We start from the raw sequence: 23,904 nt of genomic DNA, 5'->3' as shown, positions 1-23,904 counted from the left end.
AAGAGTAGCATAAATTGTGGGGTATAGATTAGTCTGGCTTCCCAAGGAAAGGAGGTGGAGGTAACTCTCTCTAGATCCTGTTGTACGAGTCTTGAACCTCTGAGTTGACAGTAAGAATTTGCAGAGGTGTAAAGGTTTTTGAAAATAATTGTTTCTACAAAGTCAGTGAATGTGGGAAGCAGCGGGAAGAGGAGAAACCCTGTAATTGCCTTGCAGAAAAGGTAGGTGAGTTTTTGCTGTCTGGTGAATGCGAGGAGACAGTCTAAATTGTAAGAAGCTTCACTCTGAGCTGAGGTTGCCCTCAGAGAGCTGTTGCAATGAAACAGTCCTTGTTGACTCAGAGCTTGATGAAAATACTTGTCTAAAATACAGTGTTCCTAAGATCTGTCTCTAACAAAGGCCAAGAAAAATCTCATTGCCAATAGATGCAATTCTTCCAGGTTTTAATGCTGACGCTACAAAATGATCCTCCATCTTTGGAAACTGGTGTGCAAGATAAGGAGATGCTGAAGAAGTATGGGAAGTCATTTAGGAAGATGATTTCATCGTGCCTACAAAAAGACCCTGAAAAAAGGTAAGAACAGGTAACACCAAAACAAATTTAAAAAAACAACAAACAAACCTAAAACAAAACCACAAAACGCATTATATTCCATATTTTTTAAAGCGGGTACACTCTCTGCCCTTCCAGCCTTTCAGTCACAATGAACACAGCAATCTTGCTGTGTGGCAGCAAATTCTCTTGGCTGTCCTTATTTTTAAGGATAAATGTCTGGCATTGTGCCTGGCCAGGGCACACGTCTCCCATTTGGGTTAATGAGAGTGCATCCCAGTCCACTGCCTGTGTAGTGCCATTCTCCCCTTTGCCACCTCCAGCAGGTGACTGCAGTTCATGTTTTGTTCCCAGTCAAAACTGCTCTGTCTTTATAAATCAGAAATTACAGGTTGGGCAATGTGTGTTTACTTGTGAAGCTTCATAAATAAACTTTTCAAAATTTGCCAGTGCAGAGAAGGCTTTCAGTGTAGTTCTGGCGTGCTTAATTATAAGTAATATTTAGTTTGGGGGAGGAAAATCAGGAAAAACACTTGCAAATTTTACCAACATGTTTTCATCAATACAGATCGCTTACGTGACCTGATGATGCTTTCAGTCTTCCTTGTAGCAGTAGCTTGACTACTCGGTGATGTTAGAAATACTACCAACATGTTGTGGTTCCCAGGATAGCATTGTATCACTGTGTTATGGCATCGTTCAAAGCTGCGTGAGGGTCTGGCTGTCTACGGCACTGTTTAAAACCCACAGCCTGTCACATAGGAGAGCTCAGATGTATTTCTGTGGAGGACAGTCACGGCATTTCCCAGTCTCAGTGAGGCTGCTTAAATGAGTGTTCATCTTAGATTAAAAATAGTTGTCCTTAAAATGGAAAGCTAAGGAAACAAGCATTCCCACAGATCAGATTTTATACCTCTTAGTTTTCTTTTTTTCCCGAGTAAGAAAACTAATTCTGGAAAAGGAAAATTCCCTTCATAAAATAATAATAATGAAGACATTTTTCAGTTCCCTCCAGGAACAAAGGCTTCTCACGCATTGTGAGATGGGATCTCTCTCTTCTAACAAGCTTTACACTTGAAATGCTTAATGAATCCAGTGGAGTGCTTGATAAATGCTGATAGCGTGTGTTTTTTTTTTCCCAGCATGATGTGTTTTCTTCTTTCTAAAGCATATCGTATCCCTGCAGGTTAGAACGTGTGCTGATCAGAATTAAACATAATCACGTTGAATCATGGCATGCCCCTTCTCTCTTCTCAAGCACCACTAACAGCCGCTGTCATCATCCTGACTACGAGAGCAGGAGGCCAGCCCATAATGAGCAACTTGCAGAATCAGATATGCTTATGCATATTGTATGGGTTCTCAAAGAGGCAAATTTAGTGCAATTGCTTTTTAATTATTTTGGGGGCTCCCTTGCTATAAGGTGGATGATTTTTTTATTCGAGTACTCTGAGGTGAAATAAGCCCTTTGCTGAATGGCCTTTGCAAATCACTAATTAAACTCAGTTACTATTTAAGTACAGCCTGCAGTGGTGCTTTCTCATGTAGGCCTGGGTCTTTAGAAAGCCTTCTAAACTGACCAAAGGATGTCTTTTACTTTCCAGTAGTTATTCTGAAGTCTAAAATAAATAGGAAAATAGTTTATACTAGTTCCTTTTATCAGATGAATTTTGATCGTCCCGCCTGTGTTTAATAGAACTAATTACTCGCGTATAATCAAGTATCTCTGAAATAACTGTTACTTGCATGTGGTGAGTACTGCACTCCTGCTGTAGGTGGTGATCCTTCATTTCAATTTTGAGTAAATTGTTTCTGTGATCCCATCAAACTGGCTTGAAGAGACTCACTTTCAGCATTAAAATGGGAGCAACTTCTCCCCCTCTGCCCGAAGTTATTCGCAGCTTTTGAACAGAACAGGCTTTGATCAGAATACACGGTTTAAAAGACTACTGGCGTAAAGTTTATTTGGAATACACTGACTGATTTTTAGGGGAATTGTGCAGGAGAAGCCGGTGCTTTTATAAGATGCCATGTTACAACAAGCTGCAGCAACCTGGAAGACCGTTGTGTTGAAAGGGAGCATTTATATTTCTTTTCTACATCTGTTTTTATTGACAGACCGACAGCAGCGGAACTCTTAAGACACAAATTTTTCACGAAAGCAAAGGTAAGAAAACACTTCCTAAACTGATGTGTGCAGAGGCTGTGGAGAGGACTTGTCAGAAGTATGATCGGTATGGTGACAGCTTTATTGGCATCAGTGTGGGCTGTTTCACTTAGAGCCAGCATAGCTGAGTGAGTTGAATGGGTGATTGTGAACAAACAGAATGAAACCCCTCTTCTGTACCTCCTTGTGCATGCTGCTGTTAAAGAGAAATTATCTAGAAATTCTTCAGCATTTAAATGTCACTCAGTGGCTTTTGGGGTTTTTTCTTCTCTTGTAATGGTGCCATTCTGGCTGCGTGTCCAACCATAAAGGTCTCTGTGGTAGTAAATGTAACTTATATTTTAGTAAACTCTATAATCAGTCTGAATGCAAAGCAGTGAATGAGGCCCACTGTGCAGAACGCTACCTAAAACTATTTCACCCTGTGTTGCCTTATGGAAAGTGAAGATCCTGTGATACAAAATAGTAGGAAACTTCCATTTCTGGCCTTGATGTGAACTGCTGGTGAGCATTTATGTAATTACTGCCTGGAGATTAGCATGTATGCAATGTGCAAGGTCTTATTGAGGGAGACGGACAGAAATAATACAAGGGAGAATGTGTATGAGGAAATGTTTTCTGTTTGCTTGGTTTTTTTTGTTGCATGTTTGTGATCAAAATACACGGCAGAACACAGATTAAACTGTCAGAAAGATATACCTAGGATAGCACAGCAGCATCACCAATTAATTGAAGTAGTTTTTGGCTCCCAGATTAAGATGCTTAAAAGGAAGTGGCCACATCTAGATATCTGTATAGGAGCTGGATGTCCTATTAAAGTTGACAGAAATCTTAACATGTGCAACCAAGGAAGTCTAGAGAGTGATCCGGCTTATGAAATGCAGGAGTTTGCTTTAGGACAAGTTCAACTGATGTCTGGGCTCTTGACAGTATTAACTAGGTTTTCATTGTTCATGTTGGGATTTTAGGCAACTGAATAGTCTGCATCTGTGTACTGGATACACACTTGCTGTCCAAAGTGACAGGATGGTTTACACATTGCTGACCTTTCTCCGCTTGGTTATGCGAGTTCTGGTTCATGTTATACTTCATTGTGTGTAAAATCTCCTTCATGCTTTCATTAAGCTGCTGCAGAGTAACATATTAGTATATGTGGTGGTAGAAAATTAACGTTATTGTAAATGAGGCAATACTTAAACCGGCACCCTGAAGTGAAAATGTGTGCCACTTAACATGCAGTGTTAAATTACTTTCATCTATCAGCCACTGTCCTCAAGTTACAGCTGTCAGTTTGGCAGAAGAGTCCAACTTCTATACATCTATACTGAACCATCTATTTAAATGCAGTCATGTAAAAGTATGTTTTGATAATGCTGGGAGCTACTTATCAGAAAGTGACAACGTTTGTGAGGCTCACCATCCTGCCTGCAAGAAACCATGACGGGGGAGTTCTGGGAGCACTTCTTGGGCAGAGGCGGCAGGGCTGTCCGACCTCACTCACGCGGTGTGAAATACCTGGCCAGATCCCGGTGCTAATGCCAGGGTGCTTGCCTGGCCTGCTTCCCCTGCAACCCGCAGTTTGGCTCCGCGTTCAAGCGGTTGGGAAATTGTACGTTCAGGAGCCCACATGTTAGCCGGTCCAGAGTAGCTTGCTGAAGAGGAAATTTAAAAGTAAAGTAAAACTTAAAAGTAAAGCATCGCAGCAGTTTCCCAATATTTAATCACTTGTGATCATTTACTTCCTCTCTAAACTTCATATGTTCCATACCTTCTTTCAACCACTTTAAATCTTCTTGTCCCAATTCCTTTGTCTTGTTACTCCAGCATAGAGGGGTTCCTGCATCCCAGTCTGCCTAACAGCTGAGGGTTTGCCTTTGACAGTTGGACAGGCATAAATTTAGGGGCAAGATAAAGCAAAGTAACTGGATCCAGGTGGTGTAGTATCTGCGAATGGAAGAATGCCAAATGTCTCAGCAGGGTATCAGATGCTGAGATATAATAAGTATAAGCACATTCCCCAGTAAATCAGAATAGTATACAACTCCTTGATTGTTAATTACCCATCACTTTGCATAGGGAAAGTGCCACCACTAGCTTAAAAGGTATTTAGGATGAAACATTATGTACTGTAGTCCAAAGGAAGAAAGTGGTTAATATCTTCAGGGGAATGGAGGTAAAACATGAAACACTTTCTGCTAGAAATAGTTTAACAATTTCTTTATCGGAGACACTGAAGGAATCGAAGGACATTTTCAGCAATGCAAAATTTTGGTGTTTTGTCTTTTGCAGAATAAAGAGTTTTTACAAGAGAAGATGTTGCAGAGAGCACCAACAATCACTGAAAGATCAAAAAAGGTACTGAAAACCTCTTGGGCTTTTGCTGTTACAGTCATACTAGTTTTTTATGCTTGTGTTCACATTTTTAATAAGAATTATTGTAGTACAGCATTTTCTAGATACAGAGCTGGACATTTCAATAAAATACTCAAGTGCCCTGGCAGATGGTGCAACCTGAAGATTCTCTTGTGCTATTTGTCCTAAAAGGGATCAACCATAGAAACTGTCTGCTTGACGTATCAGTTCTCTGTCTTTCTGCTGAGCAGGTCCGGAGAGTCCCAGGTTCCAGCGGACGTCTTCATAAGACTGAAGATGGTGGCTGGGAATGGAGCGATGATGAACTAGATGAAGAAAGTGAGGAAGGCAGAGCAGCAATTTCACAGCTCAGGGTGGGTCCTCAGAATCTGATAGCTCTGTTGTCTCTGATTTGTTTTTTAACTGTGGTATGTCTAAATATCCCTGGGAAGTATGTGGCCTTGTTTTAAGTACGATACACAGTAGATTACAATCTTTCCCCTCAAGTTTGTAGCCAAACCAGGGAAAGCAGACTGAAGGCTGAAGAAATTGTATTGATCTCTTTTTTTCTAGCATCATTCTGGTGCCCAGCTGGTCTCATTCAGGGATGCTGAGCATAACTGGGAACATGAATTCAGACAGTCTGCTCCCAGCTCAGCATACTAAGTCACTCGAGCTGGATATTTTTAGTTTTAAGGGTGCTGACAGTTTGAGATACTTTCCTCTGGAAGTGTCAGGAGAGGTTTTGTCCTACTGCCCTCTCCAGGATGGAGCTGAAATCAATAGGGCTGGTGCTTATGGCTGATACCTGAAACACACAGGGCCTGGTTCTGTCCCCTCAGTTACACTGAAATCGATTAGTGCTAGTAGAAAATGTTATGGCATCCCTGAAGTCAAAAGGAGCAAATTGATCTAGCGCTGGAAAATCCTCAAAAAAAACACCACCTCCTTCTCTCCCCACCACATACGCAAAAAACCCCAAACCCAGACTAACCTGGAGAAACACAGAGAAGTAATGAATCAACTAAAAGATTACAATAAATTTCCAGATTGTCTTCCTCCCAGTAGTCAGCAGTATGGATTTTGACTGTAATGGCTTGCCTGGTCCCTTTTCACTACAGCAGGTAGCTTGAAGTGGACTATGCATTTTAATCATTCTGTAATTGAATTAGTGAGACAGTGAAGGATTTTTAGAGGAAGCTTTTCAATAGGAAAGGAAAAAATGGCAGTATTGGTTTGAAGCATCTATCCCTTTGCAACTTCAACTTTTCTCATTTCTCTTCCATTGCTTTTATTCTACTGGTGTTCTGTATAGACACTTAAATGCAAGATTTTGCATCTTTTTGGCACCCTTTGAAATGCTTGTGGTTTTTCAAGGCTGCTGTTGATACAGTAATTCCATACTTTGTGGCAAAAACTATCGTGTCTTTTTAGAGCTTACTTTATCTAGCTTCTTATTGCATGGTCAAGGAGGATCTCTTGGTACCAGATGGATAGTACTGAAATTCTTGCTCCTTTATAAGCTGAAATCTTCTAAATTTGTCTTTGAGGTATAATATCAATTTTTTTTATATTAATGTATAATATATATAGTGTATATACTTTGATATAAATATATAACAATATTTTAGGAGGGAATATTGTGAAAGACCCTAACTCTATTTCAGAGATTACTTAGAACTTGTTCTGTCATGTCTCTAAGCTCAGGATACTATGACTTAGCACTGTTTACAATGTTTTGAACAGTGCTTACTTGTTTTATTCCTCTTAGGCAGAAAAGAGCAGATTAATACAGATGATTACAAGCTCCTTTTCAAGCCTTTTTTTTTTTTCTTGGAGCTTTGGCATATTTCTTTATACTGCTGTTAGTTCTGATCTCTCTAATTTGGGCCATGGTTGGCCTTTACTTGTAGGTCTCCCATTCAAGAAACCTTTAGGATGGGTGTTGAAGCAGAAGATCTCAATTAAATTATCTAAATGTAGATGTATATTGCCATTTTGGAGGCATCCCAAATTTACCCATGTAGATATAGTGCAGAACTTTGGGAAACTTGTACCTTTCTGGAGGTCAGGAAGGGCACCGTGGCATCTTAGAACTCACTACGTCTGCCTTGGAGCTTGAATCCTGCCCTGGCTGTCTTTCTCATGCACAGCTTCTGAGTCATTTTCTTCAGCCTGAAGGTGAAAGGATAGGAATGCCTGTGCACCTCTTCATTTGATTCCTTTTTGAGCAATCTTAGGACTTGTATTTAAACTGCCAGTGTTTGCCATGGTGGTTGTGTTGAGGACTAGTGTTAATCCTGTGTTTTGGCCATATTTCAAAGGCAGGGTGTGAATTTCACCTGCTTGTAATCCCTCTGCAATTTTAACTAAGTTGTAAGGTAGAATAACTTATGCTAACTAGTAGTCACTTTTTATTCCTGCCTATGGCAGAGGGATTGGACTAGATGGATCTGTAAAAGTCCTTCCCAACCCAAACCGCTCTGTGATTCTGGCTGTTACCTGCGTTTTATTGCTGTCAGTCCTGAAGTAAAAGAATGGCTTGCAGCTTGACTTAATTCGCTAAAATACTATTTAGCAAATTATCCTGCATAAAAGCTTCTACATAAATGTAAAGTGTTTGTATTTCTTGTTTGTTTCCACTTTACAGAAAAAATAAGGTGAATTTAATATGTACAAATGTGTATTTTACAATTCTCTTGCTCGGAATGCACCTGAAAGCAGACAAATGTTCATTACAACCAACCAGAAATATCTGCCCAATTCGTTGAATAAGCTGACTTGCTGGCTCAACGTTACCTTTTGGGTATAAAGACTTACTGAACTTCTTCGCTCTTGGTATTTAAAACCTTGAATTTGGATTACAGCAGTTATGCTGTGTGGGCTTTTAAATCATTCACCTTCCATTACTCAATAAATCTGTGCAGCGGCACTCTGTGTGGTCACATTTCACTGGTTACTCACATCATCTCTGATTACACAAGCAAGAGTCAGTTAAAACTAATATATTTCAGCACATCCTCAAAGTCATCCTATTTGTGCCTTAATTAGGTAAACATCTTTTAATGTTTGTCCTATTTCCTTTCTGTCTGTTCATGTTTTTCCTTAGTTTACCTCTGTTTGCCATTTATCTGGGTTAGTTGTTAGCTGTGGGGCAGGGCCAGCGTTTCCATACTTGTCTGTACAGTGTCTAGCACACTGATCTTTCAGAGAAGCTCGTTTTGAGTTATTCCTTGAGGCATCCGCGTACTCTTGGATATGAGCTTTGTGCCTGAAAGAAGAGTGCTGCAGCCCTGGCCTGCAGATGTGGAGCATGGCTGTTTATCTCTGGGCCCAATGCCATGTTTTTCATCTTGCCTGGTAACTGTCAAGTCAAGACTCAACATATTGAGATGGATTTCAGGCTTTACCTTTCCAGCTGCCTGACTTTTTTCCTGACGCTGTCTGCACATAGTCATCGTGAAGGAACTGTTACTTCTTCTCCTGTCTAGAAGGCTTTTTGCAACTTGCTGTTCTGAGAATAAGACTTTTTAACCTTCTCTCATAGGACTCTCTGGGTCCTATGTTACAAATTGCTCTGATCTGCATTTGTTAAGGTAGTGGCATTGGCTAGTGCATAAACTGGCTCAAGATAGCAGCATGATGAGACTTATGTTCTTCTGTCAAACTTGCGTTGTCCTAATTCCAATGTGTCTTTGAGACCATTGTGTGGAGAAGGAACATCTATTTCATTAATCCCTGCATGGACCAAGCCATCCCTCCTGTCTATCTCCACATGGTAATTAGGTTAGAACTCAAAGCTGCAGGCTCTCTTAATTGCAGGGATTTCCAGGAGTACTTGGCAATTCCTTTCTGCTCATGTGAAATAGCTAATACATGTTATCTTTGTTTCACTGATAAGTGAAGATTGGTTGCATTGCTTTGACTGCACTTTCCCCTACATTCCACTGATCTCTCTGTTTTACTGCTGAACTTGTGTATAGCCGTCAGTTTTTTGCTTTCTCTCACAGAGGGCACAGGATAATGCAGAGTCCCTGGGCAAGGAGAGCAGGCAAGAGGTTTTTTGCTATAAGTTAGCACAAGTAAGGCTGATTTTTTTTTTTTTCCTCCATTCCCTCTCCCACAGGGTTTTGTATGGTTTAAGTAAGTTGGTTTGCAAACTAGTTCCTTAAGTACCTGAAGGGGATTTGTTTCCTAGCAGAATTATGCAAGGCAGATTTGTGTGGTTTATCCTTTTCTGCAAGACTTGGGTAGCTTAAAATGGATTTTGCCATCTTGGTGCACAAGTAATTTGATCCAGTCTGAGTGATCTTCAAGAGTACTGAGTTTTGCTAATGGTTAACAGTGATAGCAGCTTAGGGTATTGTATACCACTGTGTAAATACCAGCTGCAAGTTCTGAAACAGACTGCATGTTTCTGGGTGGTATGATATGATTAGGTTGCCAACAAATTGTGTGGTGTCCCTTTTATTGTGCATCTTAATGCATATATCTAACTTGAAAGCGATTACATATATGTTCAATACGGTTCTGACAAGTCCTTCTAGTCAGTAAGTTTTACTTTTGTCTGGGCAATGACAGCTTTGTCTCTGTTTTGCAGTCTCCCAGAGTGAAAGAACCTGTACAGAATTCCGAGGTAAGTTACAACTACAAATGGCTTCCTGAAATGATGACTCCTAGTTACTGCTGTCGTTTCAAGCAACATGTTTTTATTAGCCTTTGAAAACAATATTGTGTGAAGCAGAAGTTAGTATCTAGCTGAGCTATACTTGAAAACATCCCTATAAAAGGAATCGTTGTCTGTGCGATGCCAAGAGGTCTTCCTGGGCTAAGTTTGGTGTATATCTTTTCAACTTTACTTGCTGTGGCAAACGTCTGTATGTTGTAAGATAATGAATTGGTCACAAGAATAATCTAAGCAAAACAATGGTGTTCCGATTTCCTCTTAAAAAAACACGTCACAATAGAACACAACTTTAAAACGTCTGTTTTGCATCATCTAATTCACTGGTTTGGAACCTGTGCTCAGAACTGTGAAATAATTCTGTAGTAGTATTTGATAGCAAACAAAACTTTGGTTGTAATTTATAATCTTCCTTCAGTTCTGTCCTGGGTTTCTTGCATTAGGAATATTAGTATATCTTATCTTTCAGTGGTAGAGACTGCTTATTTTCTAGAGACTATGCTATGTCATTCTTTTCCCTACCTGTGTGGAAAGATAAACAGAACTGTCTCCTAGAAATTATTCTTAAAATAGGCTGTCCTGTTCTTTCTTTATCTGTTTCCAAGGATTGATTATAAAGGGAGATCTTAAGAAAGACTGCAGTTCTGGCACTGTAATTTGACCTGAACTATGAATTCAAAGAAAAAGCTGAAAATGAGAATCCCTTGGGGATCGTGATACATTCCGTAATATATATTGTGATATGGATGTCTGCTGCCCAGGTTATCAATATTCAAGATGACTTATTTTTCCTACAACCTAGTGGAGTAAGTTGGAGGGCACACTGAAGAAGTGCCATCAAACTTACAGTTCTTTGGCTACCATGCCAAAATCAGTTTCTCTGTTCTGAATAACACGAGGTAAAAAAGGTTAAACTTTCATTTAGCTCATTTCCCCCAGTCTCAAATTAATTGCATATGATTTTTTTTTTTTTTTGCAAGGGACTAACTTTAAGTCCAATCCTGAACAGTCTTGTGTATTTTGAAGAACTTTAAGCTCTGAATTCATTTTTCAGCTGAATATCTGTATTGCTCTGACTCTGACCTTTGTTTTACGAATGGATAAATTTGCGGTAGTTAATTCTTTGCTAGGATGTGTTCTCTGAAAGGAATTACAAGTCAAAGGAGAGTTGCTCTGCTGTGACTGCATGGCTACTTGAAAATATAAGTGGGACTCAGATTCTGAGAAGGGGGGAAACTAAAGCATAGGGTGCTCTTGTTCAAGCTAGGACATGACCTGTGTGCATCCAGCCTTGCTGCTGCCGAGTGTAATTTTTGTCCAAGATCCACAGTCATTGTGCTGTCTTGGTTTCTTATCCTTCTTTACTGGTGAGTAAAACTTGCAAATATCAGGGCAGAAGGGGTCCCTGGACATAAAGAAACATTAAATCCCCTTCAGCACCAACTTGGGATCAGTGTTAGTGTCCTGGAGGCCCGGGAATGCCCTTGGCATTGAACTTCTCTAAGTGATTTATGCAGCAAACAAGGACTTTTTGGAAAGCTGGTGCTTGAGTCGGAACTTCTGAGTTCCTTTTCTTATTAAAATGCCTTTTTGCTTGCAGCTGTTCCCATCAGCTGAGCCTCCAGGTCCTTCACTCAATGCTCCAGCACAGGCACCTACTCAACTACCTCAGGCTGCAGGACAAGTACCTGCACAACCTCAAACTGCTGTACCTCCACCTAGTCAGGCTCCTCCAGCAGCCCCAGCAGCAGCCCCAGCAGCAGCCCAGGTAAGATCAGAAACCCTTTGTACCAGCTTTCAGCTCTTGCGCTTAGCTGTTCTCTTCCAGATGTGCTAAAGTGATCTGAAGCCATGGAAGTTGCTTGTCTGGAGTTGATTTAGTGCTGCTACTTATGCATAATTGGCAGGTGGTTTGCAAAAGGAAGACAGGCAATGTGGGTGCGGCAGTTTTTCATTCTTATTCTGTGGGTGAGCGGTGACTTTTTATGCTGTTTAGGGAGTGGACTCAGGCTTGAGGCAAGGTTAAAGGTAAGAAAAAAAGAGAGTCTCATTCAAGTGGCAGCTGCTTGTTTCTGGTATTTAAGGTGCAGCACAAATGGGCTCTCATTATGTGTCTCAGCATCACTGGCATCTATGGGATGAGTGGAGAGAAAAGTGAGAGGAAGAAACCAGAATATGAAAGTTCTTCAGCCTTCAGAAGAGACACAGGAAGCCTAGGTTAAACCTGTCCTTGTAGCAGTCAAAAATTGTGGAGAAACTCCATTTTTGGGAAGCTCTGAACCTTGTGGTTCAGACATTTCCATTTCAAGCAGAGAGGGGAGAATGGACCTGTGAGGGAAAGTACAGGGAATGTGAAAGCTTGACAAGGTTGTGTTTAATTCTTAGCTACATCATCCCGAAGCGTAGGATATAGGTCAGATAGGCAGGCATAGCAAAGTCAGGGAAGAGTGTTTAAAGGAGAAAAATGACCGACCCAAATCATTGCTGAGACATTTGGAACATGTCTTGTGGTTTGCTGGAGTAAAGCACTGCGGAGTTTGCCAGACTCCTGAATGATGGCACCTCTTTGGTAAAAGACACTAACGTTCCTATTTGTTGGTGGGGAGAGGCTGCCACCGTTGGAGGGGAGCAAGCTACCATCACCCTTTGGCAGACCCAAGGGGAAGGGACTTGGCAGTGTTGGTCAGAAAAATAACTCTTAGACTTACTTACTGCTTCCATGAAATGTTTAATTACTTTTATTTTAAAGAATGTTGAAAGATACATATATCACTTCACTGCAGTCAGCTCATGTTCCTGTTTACAAAACTGTTAAAGACAGTGCATTAGTCATTAAACAAAAATAGTGGAGTTGGGGTCTGACATATTCTTGCTACAGTAAAAGTAGTTTTAATACTTAAATCAAACCCCTTCACATCTCTTGAAAAGGGTCCAGTGTTTAATCCCTGAATTTTATGCAGCAGTGGAAACACCAGCAGCAGTAAAGGCAGAGACTGTCAGTTCCGTAAAATGAAGTAGCAGAAGTACTCAGAAGTAATTTAGAGGTGAAAATACCTGTAAAATTGCTGCTAGATGCTCTTAAAGCCTTTGGTTTCACAAAAAGTGAAACTGAGAGTGTGTGCTAATCTGCCAATTAAATTAGTTCCTAGGTACTCTTCACAATTATATAATGTTTTTAAATCTTTTGTTTGGGGCAAGGATTAAAACACAGGAGGTATTGAAGCTGTCATGAGTGCCCCAAAACTTTAAGTTTTGATGCAAAGCAAGCAGTTTTTCTACATTTAGCACTTCCGAAGTCTGCCATTTTGACATTTCTCAAAGTTGTGTAGCTTTTACTGTTTTCAAGACAATTGCAGAGAGAACTTCCCAGATTACTATTTAAGCGTGAAGTTCTCCTGTTTTCTTAGCATGTCGCTTTTTTTCACTGTAGTGTCATGTTTCCGATGATGAGTTAAACTTTTATTTGTATTTATAGTTGATTGAGGTTATCTCTAGTTTTAAAACCAGAGAAAGGAAATGTTAATCTGCTTTAAAATGATGTAATGCTATTGCAGGCCCCACCTGTCCCTGCTGCAGCTCCGGTACAGGAAGATACGAAAGTCCCCATCAGCCTTGTACTAAGGTTAAGGTAAGGACACAAAACTACCCTGTTCTGTCAAAGTGAATCTTTGTAGGCAGGGATACTGGAGGACCTCTGTAGTGCGTCTTGCCTTTTAATTAAAAGAGTGGTGGTTATATGTTTGTCAGCTTGGATTTCATCCACTCATCCAAAACTGGGACCCAGAAAAGCAGTTCGGCAAGAGCTGTAAATTGAAAGAGGTTTTGATATTTGTGTAAATATTCCTAAACTTTTAATGGGGTGGGAAGGAGGAATTAGCTGGCTTCCGTAAAAGGGATCAGGGATCCAAGGGTCCTGGCCTTGTGCTGGACCATCTTACTATTCAGGCACAGCTTCAGACTTCAGCCGGTTCTGACAGTGAAGAGCTTTTACCCAATTTGAGGCATGGATTCTGATGTATGTCCCTAGAAATAGCCAGAAAAAGGGTTGTAAGCCCATTCTATCATTGCACATGTTGACGTTTCTCATTTAAGGAACCTGCCTTTCAGCTCTGTAGCCATCATGGTTGTTGATAGGCATCGTACTGGGATTTTTGAGCGTCACCTCCCAGCCATTCCTGGACAGTTGTGTAATGCGTGTGTATCTGCAGTCAGTGAGTGCTTCCTTCCTCTGAAAAATGTGCTCCAGGGATATATCTGCTGACAGATACGAGGTGCTGGGATAGTGGAACAACGTGGTCTTATAGCAGAGAGGTGTCACTCAATTATCCTGGACTTCAGCCCACTCAGGTTCTGTCAGGTTGAGAGGTGGACTGTGCCGAGAGCCCTGCTTCCAGATGCACACCCAAGTAATAAGTTTCTGCCCTTTGAGGGGGAAGGGTGCAATGAATTCACTTCTCTTCACAGACTGATTATTCAATGACAACACCTTCTTTTGCGCACTGATCAGTGCAATGAACTGGTCTCGTCTATATAAAATTCTCTTCTTTCCACAGGAATTCAAAAAAAGAGCTCAATGATATTCGTTTTGAATTTACCCCAGGGAGAGGTGAGCTAGTGGGAAATTCCGGTGTGTGAAGGTGGTTTTGGTGAAGGGGAAGTTTTGTGTTTGGTGTTGTGCAGTTGTGTGTATGGAAACTCTGTATGAGTGTCTGTCCACAGTGCCTTCCTAAAGGGCTCACCTTATGGGTGGGCTTGGAGCGCTGCTGTTGAGAAGACCCTTCTTGTAAAACTGTTCATAGATATGACCAAGGTGCAGCCCTTTGAATTCCATCTCGAGAGCTTGACAGCATAGCTCAGAGCAGTCTGACTGCACCTGGTGTACACTCTAATATCCATCTTGTGTAAACAACACTTTTGCTGTTTGGTTTGTACTAGCTTCTTTAGGTTTCTATGCAATGCCTTCATCAGCTGGACAATTTCTGTTATGTGGTGACCGGCTCTTGGGTTTCTCCCCTACAGATACCGCTGACGGTGTGTCTCAAGAACTCATTTCAGCAGGTCTTGTTGATGGCAGAGATCTGGTAATAGGTAATTACGTATTATTTTTTCCGTTCTAACCATTTCAGTAATTTTTTGCATGTTTAAAACAATCTGATTAGTGGGTACTAGGAGAGTTTGCTGTGGCCTTGGTTCTCTACCCCAGTGGCTCTACAAAACTGCTGTTAATTCTGGTGACGGTTCTGTGCCGGTTCATTTAGGCAACCCCCAGCATGCAAGAATATGATGTAGTTGGAAACATTATGAAGCAAATGTTCCTTGTAATGCAAAACAAAGGCTAATTGATGCATTAGCTAAATCATTATCATCTAACATATATGCATTGCCAAATTGCTGCACAAGCCTGTACTGCTCAAGAGAGGTCTGGGACTGGGATCAGCCAGGCTTTTTTGTTTTAAGTAGGGCTGGGGAGGGAAGTGTGAAGTGCGCGTGCACTAGGGCAGCAGAATGTGTTGTATGGGTGTGAACAGCTACCTCTAGCAACAGTTGGCTAAATAAATGTGTCCTTCTGTGCAGCAGGTGAGACTTAAATTTTCAGCACTACCATTGTTTTTTGACTACAGCAAGCAAAACTGTTCCTTAGACACAGGTAGCAACATCTGGAAAGGCTGCTAGTGCAAAACTAACTGGATTTCCAGGTGCAGTTGGGCAGTTTATTACTACTAATCCCACCACATCCAGAAAAAAATAACTACCTCTGAAAAAGAAGCATAGTAACAAATGGCAGCATTTTTGCAGTTTAAAGCTTTAGATTTAAGAAGATTGAGTCTAATTGAGACCTAAACTTTTTTATCATTTTAAAAAGTTCTAAGTTTGCTGAGTAATAGAAAGAGGCCTAATGAATTTGGGATGTTTTTCTCTAGCCTGTCCTAATATTTGCCCGTTTTCTGTGTGTGTGTGATTTCAGTTGCAGCTAATTTGCAGAAAATTGTGGAAGAGCCCCAAGCAAACAGATCCGTCACTTTCAAACTGGTATTTATTCCTGTTCCTTAATTGAACAAGTTGTCACTTGCAAAGAGAAGGCATTGCATATAGTTGCCTGTGATGGATATCTAATGTACGCACTCTAAATATCCTCCCTTCTTTCCTAAAGCTTCCTACTGGCTGTCTAACAGTAGGCAATGCAGGCTCCCTGCTTGTGTCCTCTGAGCCAGCACGTGGGGTAAATAAGTATGAGATGATGTGCTAATACAAACACTCCCTTATCCTGGCTAATGAGCATATCAAAATGTTACAGAAAGAGTATTTTCTGGGCTTGGAATATACACTTGGCCAGAAAGGGTAGAAATACTTCAGGGCAAGTACGTGAGTGAAGAGATGCCATGGACTCCTTTCTTGGAGAAGGAGAGTGGGGAGGTCCAGATACATTGTCTGTTAGAGTAAATGAAGGTGAAAAAAAGAGTGGAGGAGGGGGAAAGAATAGAACCAAAACTAAGATAGGCCGGGGGAGGAGAAATAACAGCAGATCGGTCTGTCAGAGGTGGTGAAATTCAGAGGCAGTTACAGTGGCAAAGCAAAGGCTTATTGATAGCGAGGTAGTAAGTGCCATTATTTTTGATGCTTTCTGTAAGGAGTTGTTTTGCCCCAGTTAGTGCATGTAGCCCTCGTCAGAGCAGACATTGGCAAAACTTCAGTCCCAGCCCTTCCTAGCTTATAAAAAAAAAGCGGGGACGGGACGGGACACACCAACCCCAATTTTAACTTTGGGTAGTGCAAGCTGCGGAATACAGTGCAAAGCTGTCCTGTGAGTGCTCCCTCCCCAGACCGTATCTGATACACCGTGCTGTGATATGTAGCATGGGATGTATTGGAGAGGAGAGCATGTGTGTTGCTATTTGGATCTCTGTTCCTTGTGTTTCAGGCATCTGGTGTTGAAGGCTCGGATATTCCTGATGATGGCAAACTTATAGGATTTGCACAGCTCAGCATCAGCTAAACAATGGTCCCAGGAGATGTTTCCCAACTGAGAACCCACATGTGCATATTTGTAATGCTTCTGTTAGCCTAAAAAAAAAAAACCACTACTGCCAAAGAATTGAACTACAGCCCCTTCCTAGAAGCTTTAACATTTTCCTTAATAGGATCACAAACCTTCCTGAAATTACTGATGGCGTTTACACCTTTTGTAAACAACTCTCATGTTTTTGTATCTGTCATCTCAAACATGCAGATCCAACACATCATTGCCTGCATGTTCATTTTATTATTGCCTTACTTTAAAGAAAAATACTACTGAGTACGAAGCAGGGGGTTCCACTGCTCTGATGATCTTGCCTAAATGTTTGCTTACATGTGGTTTCTTTTTTTTCACTTGCTATTTTTGCACAAGTTTTAATACTGAACGGATCTTTTTTTTTCTGTTCTTCACCTGCTTCTCCTTCTATCAGAAACACCAATGTACATGTTGTTTGGGTCACCTGGAGTGCTGAGAAATCTGCTTCTCTTCAGCTGTGTTTTTTAAAACTGCTGGTTTGAATGCTTGCACCTGAGAGAGCAAGCCAAGTCTTAACCCACGGGAGGGAGAGCTGCCTTCCCTTGTGTTTGTGTTTTTGAGAAGTTCCTTGACTTTGAGGTGTTAGAAGTCAGCTTCCCTTTGTTAACTGCCTTAATTTTTCTTTTTGGTTTTTTTTTTACCATTTTGGTTCTCTCCACATGAGTGCCAGGTGTGGCATGAGGGCTGAACCTTTTAATTTACATTAAGCAGTCCTTCCTCAAAACCGTCTTTCATTCTGCATCTTAGATGTAGTTAGTTCTTGAAGCAGACCATGAGGCATTGCTGTCTGGAAACCGATCTTTCAGAAGATCAACAAAATATTTGTGGTCAGAGGGAGAGGAGATCTGTGTCACTCTGCGTTTGGAGAAGATGCACTTCGAACTGCTCCCGAAACCCAGTCTGTCGTGCCTGGCTGCGCGAGTCCTCCCGACGTGTTTCCCAGTCCTTTGCAAACTGGTACCCGTGGAACCATCCCTGTTGTGTTTTACAGCAATAACGAATTGCCAGTAGAGTGGTAGTACTGGGCAAGCGAGCGCCGGGCTGTGTCCCTCCTGCACTAATCGCTTGGGCCGTCAGCCTTCTCGTCGGCCCAAGCCTCAGCGTTTGATCAGGATGTCACCGAAACCCTGTCACACACGTATTTAGCTTTTATTTCTATGTGGTGTTGAATTTGAGTTTCTACATGAATAATATAAATTATACTCTGAGTTTGAGAAGAGACACTTGTAATGCAATATGTGAATAATAAATGGTGTTGATTATTTTTTGTTGTTGTTGTTTCCTACTGTTTCACAGTTGGCCTTTGTAACTGCTATTGGCTCTGGAGTGTTTTCTACACAGAAATTGTAAGCCTGTAATTTAACACACGGATGGAAACGTGTTTGGTTTCCATCAGCGACAAACAATGCAGAAACAGAGCGTTAAAGCAAAATGACTGGGTTCAATTAGGACTTCTTTTTTTATTTCCAAGTCTTCAGATGAACAATCTGTATTTATATATTGTTCTCTATGAGCAGCTGTGGAAGCTTCCTGAATTGTGCATGTTCTTTTTATATCGCCCTTGTTGCTTTTAGCCCCTAGGTGGATATTGGGCATGTCCCCGTGGGCTGTTTGCAGCCCCATGGCTGGTGAGTGTGAAGGGGAGGGAGAGGAGAAAGAGGGTTTGGGAGCGAGAGCATCCCGGGGTGCTGAGCAGATGTTCTGGAGCTCAGGAAGCGGGTGCCCGATAGCAGGGAGTTGGTGGTGGCTGGGTTTGGCCAAGCGTGTGCGTGTGGCACCTCTGGCACTTTCTCCTGTTGGCTGACACAAAGCACTCCCTATAGCTTCCGCCATCGAGCTTCTTGGCTTGGGAAGAGCGGGCTGGCATCTCGATTTCCCTGTTACCCTGCGGTTGATACGGAAGGGTTGGAAACCCTTAGGATACCGAGACAAGGTAGTCGTGGTACAGTATTATTTTCCCTTCTGCCTGCATGCCGTGGGGACCCCCTTGTTCATTTTTGTACTGGTGCTGAGAAAGGTAGGACTCAAACTGCTCAAACGGAACAATGCAGCATCTCTATTTATTAAGTTATTCCCCACCTTCCCAAAGCCAGGACTTAAAGAGCTTGAGCTCGCACTAACCCAAGGCTCCTTAGTTCTTTATTGGAGAAATTAAGTAAGGAAGAAACTGATGGGTTTTTTTTTTGTTCTATAGATTTCCAGATGTTTTGGATAGGGATCCAAAATATTTACTTGGGCTATTACAGTTCTAGACAACTGTCTTTTCTGATGTTGTTCCAGTAAGTGCCAATGCTGTTCATAATTGTTTTCCAGTGTCATTAAGAATTTGGTTTTTGTGCAAATTTCTGATCTGAACCTGGAAGCAGGTGGTATTTTTAAGTTAGTTCCTACTTTCAAGGACAATGCTCTGTTAATGAAAACGGATCCTCTTCACAACTTTGGTGTATTGTAGATTATAATGAAAGATGTAAAATATTCAGGCTTTTTTCCTTTTTTGGACTTTGTATTTTACTGCATGTCTCTAATTTTTAATCAATAAAGAACAAATTGTCCATTGCCACGTGTTTGCTGTGCGGTTTATGTGTCATTGGGTCAGATGGCGTGTCTCTGGGAAGGGGTTTGTCTGAGTCTCCAGCTCCTGGGGCATTTCTGTTTGGGGCGGTGGGAGGTTTGACAACCTCCGGGAGGACTCGGTGAGGAAGGGGTGGGGATGCTCTGCAGGAGTTGTGTGCAGAAATGGAGCCAGGATGGCACTTCGGATTGTACCCTGAGGGCTTGTCTCCAGTTGAAAGGTTTGCTCCGAGCTCTGCTCACCCTGTGCAGCTGGGGATGAGCTTCCCCTGTCCAGGAACACCTCAGGGTGACAGAGGCTGATTTTAAAGTGAGATGATTTATACCCCAAGAAGCGTTGGGAGCGTGAACTGCACTCCCTCCTTTCCACCTCCATGACAGTTGTTCTTTCTGAATTTGAAGCTTCAGGGCAGATCTGATCCAGAGGTGCCTTTGAGGTCTCTCCCTTCTGTTTGTAGAGGAGCCAGGACTTCAAGACAATGCACTGAGGGTGAGAGGCAGAGCCCAGGCATGTCCCCATCTCCCGTCATCCTGACAGCTCTTAGCTCTACCTGCGCCAGTCCTCTCTGTGAGCACCGGTATCCCCCACTGCAGCGTACCCGTGTGCCACCGGTTGTGCTTTGGGCTGCAAGAGCAAGGAGGTGCCTGAAGGGAAAGGCCTTGTCCAAGTGTGCGGGTGACAAGACTGTTGGCAGACTCTCAGTAAACACTTCTGTGACCTGGCGCTGCACCGCCGCCATGGCTGTGGCAGTAGATTTGTCAACGGTGAATACTGCAGTTCAGTCAGTTAGGTTGGGTGGGCATGTGGACAGCTTTCCCCAGTCGTGGTCATCCTTTAACAGTGACCTTGGCTGGCTGCTGCCAGCTGAGCCGCAACCTTTTAGTGTCATCTAATGTCACATAAAAGAGAAGTGCCTGGTTGCAAGCAGAGACTGCCCAAGTCCCTCTTGGAAAGCCAACTCTGGAGCACTGCACTAGAGAAACCCTGGAGTTTTCCTTCACGTCCTTCAATATTTCCTGCACATCTTCCACAAAGGAAGGAAGTTTTCAGAAATGAAGAGAAAGGTTACCTGAGAAGTAAAAAAACCCCTAATATTTATCACTGGGGAGGGTCCTTGGAAACTTTCCCCTAATGTATGGCTTCTCTTCCCAAGGTACAAGGTTCATTCAAACTCTGACAGCTTTGTTGGCATGATTTACCCAGAGCTTAGTGGGCTTTTGTTTGAGCGAGGTCGTGGTGTCTCCACTAACAGCAGCAGAAGGGGTCTTCCTGCTCAGAATGTGGGAACGGAGAAGTTTCTCCAAAGCTTCGCAGACTGGCAAGGGCAAGGTGTGTGGCTTTTGGGAGGAGATAGGGGTGGTCCAGTTAAAAGCATGTTTCCCAGGCCTTTTGGCTGGGAGGCACCCATCTGTGTTTGCTTAAAAATATGCCTGTTCTTGCTTAAAAAAAAAAAAAGAATCCCACCAAAGCAAAAAAAAAAATTGTGATATTCTTGGATGGTGGCACTTTCTAAGCTGCCTCTTCCATTTGGTCTCCTTTCTAAGGCTCTTGGGCTTAGTTTGCTGTTTTCTAGTTCTTTTTTTTTCTCTTAAGGTGTTCCTCATTACTGGCAGACCCAGAAAACTTTATCTCGGGTGAACGTAACTTCTGAGCTCAGGGCATGCGGTGGTAAGGGGTGTTCTGGGTCACTGAATCTTGTCCCCTTCATCTAAGCCAACTTCTTTGCAGCCTTTCCAGTATTTGGCCCAAACCCTGCTTAAAAAGCCCCAGAGAATTGTATGGCGGTTTTGTCTCCCATCCCTGTCTCTGTAGGAAACCCCTTCATGGACACTCCCAAAGGCTTTTCATGCTGCCAAAGTCCAGTGCCTCATAGTCCTTCTACAAGTGAGTAGTCCAGTTGCCTTCATCCTTGGATGTGTCCCTTTGTGGGTGCTCACCGTGAGGTGTCTCATACCATCCATGACTGTGGGCTTCCCTGTTCTTCTTACCCCATCCCGAACACCTTCTTGCTGTCTCTCCTCCCAGCTGATGACTTCGCAAATGGAAAGTAACCTCCCCTGGAGGGTGTGCACCTCCTGAAATTTCTCTTTCACCTAACGGGAATGCAGCAGGAGGACAAATCCCGATCCAGAGCAGTGATTTGTCTTCAAATTTGCATATTTGTTGTGGCCGCCTACAGCTGCAGGGCTTGTCTTGGGCTTAAGACCGGGTTCCAGCGCTGGGGAAGCCTGGCTCTGCAGACGCAGCTCCCAATGTCAGGCGTTGGGGAAATTTTGAAAGCTGTTGGTGATTTTGGGCCGTTTCAGAAATGGCTGGTGCTGCTCACCTTGTTTCCCTGCCTCAGTGTGGCTTTCCACCAGTTTTGCCAACTTTTTATGGTTCCCCACGTGCCGCATCACTGCGACACCAGCTGGATCCGTGCCATGGGCCCCAACCTGATGGAGGAAGAGCAGCTGAACCTCACCCTGCCCCGGGATGCAGATGGGGCGTACGAGCAGTGCTCCATGTACTCACCGGTGGACTGGGACCTCGACTCCATCATGGCGCATGGCCTGAACGCCACGGAGAAATGCAGCAGTGGCTGGGTATACCCCTCAGGCCATGACGTGACGTTGGTCTCTCAGGTTTGTAGCGTGCATTGGTTTCTGTTTGCTTTGTGCTGTGGCAAATGGTGCTTTGAAGGCTGCGGTGTGCTGAGCTTGAGCAGGGCATGCCTGGAGGCAGTGCTCCCTCTGTGCTTTTGCTTTGGTGCACAAGATCTTCCCTAATTGTGGCAGATCTATTCTTCCTGACCTTTACCAAAAGCCATGGAAAGGTGTGTTGCGGACCTATGCCCTGGTCAGGTCCTGAGGAGGACATCTCAGCCCAGAGATGTGACTCAGCTCCAACCAACCATTGCTGCCTCCTCACCTGTTGTTGGAAACCTCCAGCAATGGGTTCCTGCCCTTTCCCTTGGTCCTTGGTTCGGGGTGTTGGAATCCTCTACCCTCCTGTAAATGTGGTGCCCAGCTCAGGCTCTCCAATGCTGCCCAGAGCAGAACAGACCTCATTTTCCAGGTCTTAAGTTCTGGCAGTGCTTTGTACCAGTCCTCTGGCTCCTGCTTCTCCAGATCCATGAGACCCATGACTGGTGTCTGGCTGACCCTCCTGGGCTTCCCTATTTAAACCATGACAGAGAAGAATGGATGAGGCTGCTTTGTGTCCTGGACTCTTTCTAACATGGAGCCAGGAGGCAGACAGGGGAGATGACAGGATCGGGCCTGGGAAAGGCTCCTGAGCTCATGGGCATACGTGATTCTGCTCTTAGCAAGGTTTGGCCTGTCCTGTCTCCTGCCGATGAAGCAGAGCCCAAGGTGAACAGGGGCACCTCAATTTCATCCTCCGAGTTTCCCAGTTGACTTGAACAGACACAATTTGTGTCATCCAGCATCTCTGCCTGGTTTGGTGTTTGTATGCTTCTCTCTATCTTTGGTACTCCTTGCTTGTAGTTGCTGAGCTGGGCTTGTCCCGAGGGCAGCATCTCTCCTCTGGCTGCCCAGGGAGCTGGTGTACCTCCAAGTCTGACCTGTGTGGGTGCTCTGGTCACCACAAATGGGGCAGCCACGGTCTGGTTTCCATCATGCTCACACAATGCTCTTCCTGTGCATTTGTGGGCAGGACAAGGAGCATCCAACTTGCTTTTGAGGACTTCTGAAGGCTTTGCCTCATGGACCTCCAAAAGGGGCCCCAGGCATCCCTACATCGGGGATGGGTGGAACACAGTTGGTTTCATGTTCTCGATGGTCATTTTAAGGCAGGAAGGCATTTGAGATGAGATTTGCCAAACCTGCCTCAAGCGGCATTGCCTTGTGTCAGGTTTCTTCTCCCCCTACATGTCTTCCCCGAGTCTTGCCTGCATATAGTCCCCACCAGCCTGTGGGGTGGCCCCGAACTGGTGTGAAGGGTGGATATCCCGTGCGTGGCTTGCTTGTGGTTGCACCAGGAAGCTGCAGAATATGAAGGAAACGGAGTCTCCTGTCGCCTGGGTCCACAGCCAACTGGCCACCTTCCTTGTCTCAGCTCTGCCCATCCATTACCATCCCTCCCTTTATTCCTCTGGACTTTTCCCAGGTCTGCATCATGCTGGGCTGCCTTGGCCCCTCTGAACCTTGCTTGCCCAAGTGGAACCGCTGGGAACCATCTCAGCAGTTCAGCAAAAGCAGCACTTGCAGTTGCTTTGGAGAAGAGTCTTTATCCCCATCAGTGACACCTGGCTGTGGCAGAGGGGGTGACCCTGGTTGCCTGAAACAGGGGTCCGTCTGCTCCAGCCGGCAGCAGGCACCGTACGTTCGCGGATGGCACAGAGATGATTAATATATTACATGGTGTTCTTAGAACAGGTAAAACATCAGGCATTAAGTCTACCCTGTCTTTACGTATTTGTGGTGGCTGCCTATGACTGCAGAGCTTATCTTAGGTTTAAACATTAATTCCAGCCCTCTGGAAAGTCTGTCCCAGCACTGTCCTGCTCCAGACGCAGCTCCCA

At 43.4% G+C, this 23,904-nt stretch overlaps 1 protein-coding gene across 1 annotated transcript in view; it reads left to right on the top strand.

Moving 5' to 3' along the window:
• Positions 1-17,417, top strand: part of OXSR1 (oxidative stress responsive 1) — an 87,243-nt gene extending 69,826 nt beyond the window's left edge. Inside the window, exons 9-19 of the mRNA XM_009890479.1 lie at positions 441-574; positions 2,672-2,720; positions 5,010-5,075; positions 5,324-5,446; positions 9,673-9,708; positions 11,357-11,524; positions 13,311-13,384; positions 14,310-14,362; positions 14,776-14,844; positions 15,722-15,786; positions 16,676-17,417. Of these exons, the coding sequence (XP_009888781.1) occupies positions 441-574; positions 2,672-2,720; positions 5,010-5,075; positions 5,324-5,446; positions 9,673-9,708; positions 11,357-11,524; positions 13,311-13,384; positions 14,310-14,362; positions 14,776-14,844; positions 15,722-15,786; positions 16,676-16,750 (912 nt within the window). The 3' untranslated portion in view covers positions 16,751-17,417. The remainder of the gene's footprint in view (positions 1-440; positions 575-2,671; positions 2,721-5,009; positions 5,076-5,323; positions 5,447-9,672; positions 9,709-11,356; positions 11,525-13,310; positions 13,385-14,309; positions 14,363-14,775; positions 14,845-15,721; positions 15,787-16,675) is intronic.
• Positions 17,418-23,904: the final 6,487 nt, after the last annotated feature.

This window comes from Charadrius vociferus, unplaced genomic scaffold (genome assembly GCF_000708025.1).
Source record: "Charadrius vociferus isolate BGI_N301 unplaced genomic scaffold, ASM70802v2 scaffold608, whole genome shotgun sequence".
NCBI lineage: Eukaryota > Metazoa > Chordata > Aves > Charadriiformes > Charadriidae > Charadrius > Charadrius vociferus.
Note: the sequence above shows the minus strand (reverse complement) of the source record. Positions and strands in the feature narration are given on the sequence as shown.